The sequence below is a fragment of the Apodemus sylvaticus genome, chromosome 23 (genome assembly GCF_947179515.1).
Source record: "Apodemus sylvaticus chromosome 23, mApoSyl1.1, whole genome shotgun sequence".
NCBI classification, from domain to species: domain Eukaryota; kingdom Metazoa; phylum Chordata; class Mammalia; order Rodentia; family Muridae; genus Apodemus; species Apodemus sylvaticus.
This window is the reverse complement of record NC_067494.1, coordinates 46,999,420-47,005,580: the sequence shown is the minus strand read 5'-3', so window position 1 is coordinate 47,005,580 and position 6,161 is coordinate 46,999,420. Positions and strand designations below refer to the sequence as shown.

Genomic DNA, 6,161 nt, shown 5'->3' with positions numbered 1-6,161 from the left:
CTTCACAGCCCACCTAAGCCAGAGCCTTGAAGTCCTTCCAACCATGAGGGCTCCTATTATGACCTCATGAGGAGAGATTGTGAGGCGCTCTAGCCAATAGATGATAAGCTGTGGGCAGGCCTGGATTTCTTTGAGTGCGTTGAGAGGAGTTGTGGAGTGGTGCTCTTTGCGAATTTATTGTATCTATTGACTGTGTGTGGTTGGATTGGTTTGTATGAGTGCTGTGTGGCTGTGTATGTTACAGTGTGTGTAGGAGTGTGTGTTTACGGATTTGCTTGTGTGTGAGTGTGTGTATAATAGTTCCAGTGTGTGAGTCAGTGTATGTGGGAGTGTGTGAGTTTATAGGTGTGTTTCCAGGGAGTGTGTGTTTGGTGAGTGTGTGTGTGTGTGTGTGTGTGTGTGTGTGCAGGTATATACCTGTTTCTATGTAATTGTGTGTAGTGTAATTCTGTGTTTGTGTAAGAGTTTGTATTCCTGTGTGCTTTTGTATGTAAGTTTGCTTTTCTGTATTTGTGTGTGTATTTGTGTGTGTGTGCTTTTGGGTCTGTGCCTGTATCTGTGTGTGTGTGTGTGTGTGTGTGTGTGTGTGTGTAAATTCACATTTCTGTATTTGTATATTTGTGTATTTGTGTGTGAGTGCGCTTTTGTGTTTGTGTCTTTGTCTGTATTTGTGTGTGTGTGTAAGTTCACTTTTTTGTATTTGTGTGTGTATTTTTGCCTGTGTGTGTGCTTTTTTGTTTGTGTCTGTGTCTGTGTCTGGGTCGGCATCTCCGTCTGTGTCTGTGATTGGTTCTCTGTCTGTGTCTGTCTGTGTGTGTGTCTGTGTTTGGTTCTGTGTCTGTCTGTGCTTGTGTCTGTGTCTGTCTCTGTTTGGTTCTGTGTCTGTATCTGTCTGTGTCTGTGTCTGTGTCTGCATCTGTGTCTGTGCACCTGCCTGTGCACATACCCCTTGGTCTCTTGCATCTGTATTGCTTGTACCTTGGTGCAAGAGAGTGTACAGGAGAGAAGTCAGCCCGGCTGCTGTACCTAAGGTAGGCCATCAACATTATTTTTGAGACAGACTTACTCAATGGCCTGAAACTGGCCAAGAATCTGGGGCCGGTTGACCAGAAGCTCCCAGGGATTTGATATGACCACCACATACCCTCAGGTTAAAGGCATATATAGAGAGTTTGCTGTTTATTTATTGATTGACTTTGGAATGAGCTCAAGAGATAGATTAGACCACATATTTGTAAGGCCACTGGCTGTGTGTCTCCTTAGTGCTGCTCTTCTGATTTTTATTTATGCTTTATTTGGATGGCTACTTTGTTTTCCCTAGGATTTATTTTCTCACATGATATTTTATTGTTATGATTATTTCCTAATGCATTTCAGGCTGCTTCAGTCTATCTATTTTCAATATATTTTGGTTTCCTATTTTTGCATTATTATTGTTTAGTGATTTATTCACGGCATGTTGTCATTGGCTTATAATTAATACATATTTGCCTTTCAAGACACTTTGGCTTTTCCAGCAGGGAGAGCCTGAGATGTCTGTGGATGAGCCCACAGGATCTGTGAGCCTCTGTGGGAAGACATCTAGTGGTTCCTGGAGCAGCTGCAGCAGCCAGGACACATGGAACTACAGTGGAGGTGAGCTACAGGACCAGGTAGCAAAGACCCTGACCTGGCCAATGCTAATCTGAATCCCTGGCCACAGGCTGCAATGGTCACTCAGGGCTACACTGAAGGCCACTCAAGGACAAAGAATGGGCCATCAAAACTGTGTGCGGTCTTGTTCTCAGAGTCTTGTGCTGGTAAAAAGCAGCTGGCCTTGGCCACTGAAGTTGAGTCCAGACTCTATGGCTTTTTGGCCTTGGTTGTAGGTTTAATAGTCTCTGATATTTTACTAGCTTATTGTTTGTCATTGCTTAATTTTAAGTTTCAATATTTTGCTCAGGGGAGGTGTGGTTTCATTGGGAAAGACTACGTCCTAAAATGAAATGGAATATTCACTGAAGTGCTGGGAATTTATATTTGTTTTGTCTTTCACTAATTCTTTCGCCTCTCATTTTTTCAAATGATTTTTTTCTTCAATCTACATCCAATCACAGTATTAATCAACTGTAACCCTCCCAATCACCCTGTTTTATGACTATGTTTTTTAGTTTCATCATCTGTATTTGGAATGTGTGTACTCTTGGGTTTCTAGTTTGGGGTGCGTTATTTGGTTAGGTTTTACTTACATTTTTTTACTTTATCTTTTCCCCCATATATTTTTCATAATATTCATTCTATTTTTCTAGCCTTTACTTACCTTTATGTCAAGCACATTTTCTTTGTTTATTTTTAGGTAGCATGTGTACTAATTTTGGTTTCTGTTTTCCTACATCTTTTTCATTACATTGATTCTATTCTTTTTATGTTATTTTTAGGTAGCATTAGTAGTGATTCAATACCTACACATAGTGAGGAGGAGTTACCACCATTCAGCTTCGAGCCCCATATCTCTGAGGAGGAAGACTTCCACTCCCAATACAAAGTCTTGAGGACCATCGGGCAAGGGAGTAACGCCAAGGTCCTCCTGGCCCAACACCGGCTCACAGGCACACCTGTGGCCATCAAAGTTCTTGAAAAGGGCAAGCAGTGGTTCCAGTCAGCCATGATGGAGGCCAATATAATGAGAACACTCAACCATCCCAACATCATCTCACTTCTACAAGTGATTGAGACCACAAAAAGCATATACCTGGTAATGGAATTTGTTGAAGGACAACAACTCTACCAATACATCAAAAATTCTGGCCACATAGAGGAGGACGAGGCCCGGAAAATATTTAAACAACTAATAGCTGCCGTGAGCTACTGCCATGAACATGGTATCGTGCACAGGGACCTGAAACCTGATAACATCCTGATCGATAACAATGGAAAAATCAAAATAATCGACTTTGGCCTTAGTACCAAAGTCAAACCTGGTCAAATGCTCAATCAGCACTGTGGTTCCTACTCTTTTGGTGCCCCAGAATTCTTCCTCGGTAAAAGATACGATGGCACCAAAAGCGACTCGTGGACCTTAGGTGTGGTCCTCTATTTCATGATTGTCGGGAAGGTGCCTTTTGATTCTGTGATCATCCACGAACTGCAAAGACAAGTTGTGGCAGGAGTATATCCTGCCCCCTGTGGGGTCTCACAAGAACTAGAGGACTTGCTTAGTCTATTACTGACCATCCACCCTACATATAGGCCCACACCCATGGAGGTGATGCTGCACCCCTGGTTTAAAGGGGACTGGAAGATGTTCCGAAATCCCTGTAAGGATCTAATCCCTGCCAGGGCAGACCCTACCATTGTCCAAGCCATGGAATATCTTGGCTTCCGAGCTCAAGACATTCTAGAGTCACTACGTAAACAGAAATATAACCAAGCCATGGCTTGCTATACTTTACTAAAAGGACAGGCTCTCCAGAGACATGTCTACTCAACAGTGACTCAGACAGTGAGTCCAGTGGCAGCCCCATTCCCGACCATTGAGGCTGCTGCTGCTTTTACTTTAGGGATGAAGACAAGCAGAAGTGCTCCTATACTTGGCCCACTGGTCTCACCATCCTACACTGGTCAAGAGTCTACCTATGGCCAGAAGGCTAGGCAAAGAGCAGGAAGAACATCCACTGGGCCTGATTTTCTTCACTTGCGGCCACTCCAGTGGAAACCCACAGAGGACCAACAACATATATTTGCCATGAGTGTCCCCTGTATTAACACAACAACCAGAATCACTGAAAACAGCAGCAATTCGATCCCAGAAGACAATCCCCTCTCCCACAGTGCCTCAGAGAATAAGCCCATCCCCAGCAGGGCCAGGGCCCAGCCCCGAGGCTTCAGGGGATGGGCCAAGAGGATACGAAATGCCATGAGGAGACTCTGTTGCTGCTTTACAGGAGGAAATCAATCTCGCCGCAGGCAGCACAGAGTCTCCCCCCAGAAATGAGGCCCATGGAGAAAATCCAGAGAAAAAGAAGCAGGCAGGGCCCAGGTACCTTTGAGCTTTGTCCTACCCACTTTACTCTGTGCTGGTCCCTCCTCTGTCTTCATTTTCATTTTCATTTTCCCACAATTCTTACCTTCTCATCTTCTCGAAGTACTTTAGAATTCATCAACCCCAAGCCTTCTCCCTATTCTGGGTTTCTCCTCTTGCCAGCATGGACTCAATATCATTGATTTTTAATCCACACAACAGAATTGTTTTGCTGACCCCATTCCTTCTCCTGGAGTCCATCTTCCCTAAAGACAATAGTTCCCACAGGGTAAGGACTAGATGCATATGGGCTCAAGGACTCTTTCAGGGGCTACAGGCCCTAGCAATGTGCCAATCAATCACAAGAGCTGAAGAACAGATTCTTACATTTTCAAAAGTGACATCACATTCCAGTAAGCCTCAAATCTAATAACCAGCAATGTCATTGAATAAGTACAATAGCATAGTTCACTGATTATTGATAATGTTCCATGCATTCATAGTTTTTGCATACTGATTATCCTTTTGCTCCTAAGAAACACCTAGTAATACATAGATTTAAAAAAATTTTTAAGTGATTTCTTTCCAAGATCTTGACTACAAAGTAGAAAACAAGACATAAAATATTAATGCATGTCAAAGTCCCACATGTTATCCTAAGAATTCTACCTCATTATTTCTTTTATCTCTAATAAATTACCTTGTCTCTTTCACAGTGTCATCAGGGAATTATGTCCTGAGTATGAACAGGTGGTGATTTCAAACACATGGCCCAGGAACAGACACAATGGGAGAAGCACAACAGTAACTGTAACAGCAGCAGCAGGTCAAGAGGAAGACAGAAGAGGAAGAAGAAGGAGGAGAAGGAGGAGGAGAAGGAGAAGGAGAAGGAGAAGGAGGAGGAGGAGGAGGAGGAGGAGGAGGAGGAGGAGGGGGAGAAGGAGGAGGAGAAGGAGGAGAAGGAGAAGGAGGAGGAGGAGGAAGAGGAGAAGGAGAAGAAGAAGAAGAGGAAGAAGAAGAACAAGAAGAAGAAAAAGAAGAAGAAGAAGAAGAAGAAGAAGAAGAAGAAGAAGAAGAAGAAGAAGAAGAAGAAGAAGAAGAAGAAGAAGAAAAGGAAGGAAGGAAGGAAGGAAGGAAGGAAGGAAGGAAGGAAGGAAGGAAGGAAGGAAAAAGAAAGAAAGAAAGAAAGAAAGAAAGAAAGAAAGAAAGAAAGAAAGAAAGAAAGAAAGAAAAAGAAAGAAAGAGAAGAAATTAACCAACTTATTTCTGTGTCACTATTAGAATTGCTATCTGCCTATTTCTGGAACCAGATAGCACACTGAGAACCAATTATAAAAAATGATTTAACTGAATATTAATATTTACAGAAGAGTTATCAGTATTCTTGAGGGTTCATCTCTAAGAGACAGAGCTAGGTGTCAGAGGCAACAGGAAATGGTATGTTCTGAATGAGGAACATTTTCCCAAAGCTGATAATGTAATAGGTCTGAAGGAGCATTCGGGAGCATTCCCAGAAGGAACGGCTTCTGGGGGGAAGAGAGGAAGTTTCTGGACAGTGCGGAAGCATGATTATGTGGAAATTCCTAGAGATATATCAGCAGGGAAAATCAGTAGGCTGGTGGATATGGTTCCCTGAACTGGTCAGGTGGCTATACTAAAAGATCTGAGAGAGGTTCTCAGGAGGGATTCACTGTTTTTGCCTAGCTGATGACATAGCATAGGTAGACTGACTAGGAGACAAGTCTGTGGCCCTGTGCCTGAGACTTCCATGTTTCCTATTCAGGAGATCTCTCAAATAATACCAATTGCCCCCCACCCCCACCCCCGCCACCGTGATCTCAGCTGCTAGAGGGCTCTATCCACAGGGACAGGCCTTGTGTTGGTATAGGGGCCTGACTTCATCCATGTGTCACTAAGGTCCCTGTGATATGAGATGCCATGTGTATGGACAGACCAGGGAGTGGCCACCAAGAGAGCTCAGAGGCCTGTGGACCAGAACGCCAGGCCTAGGATGGATGAGGGTGCAGTGCTGCTGACATAGGAGAGTCACTCATCCAGAACCTCTGCCCTGCTGCCTTTCACTGGCAAGAAAGCCTGTCATCTGTACTACTGCCACCTGAAGGAACAGATACTGAGTTCTAGGTTTCTGCACATAGAGAAG

General features: G+C 43.7%; 1 protein-coding gene across 1 annotated transcript; it reads left to right on the top strand.

Annotated features, from left to right (window-relative positions):
• Positions 1–1,532: 1,532 nt before the first annotated feature.
• LOC127673634 (sperm motility kinase Y-like) lies at positions 1,533–4,012 on the top strand. The gene is made up of 2 exons (XM_052169401.1): positions 1,533–1,635; positions 2,418–4,012. The coding sequence occupies exons 1-2, from the start codon at positions 1,533–1,535 to the stop codon at positions 3,971–3,973; spliced, it is 1,659 nt and encodes a 552-aa protein (XP_052025361.1). The 3' UTR covers positions 3,974–4,012.
• Positions 4,013–6,161: the final 2,149 nt, after the last annotated feature.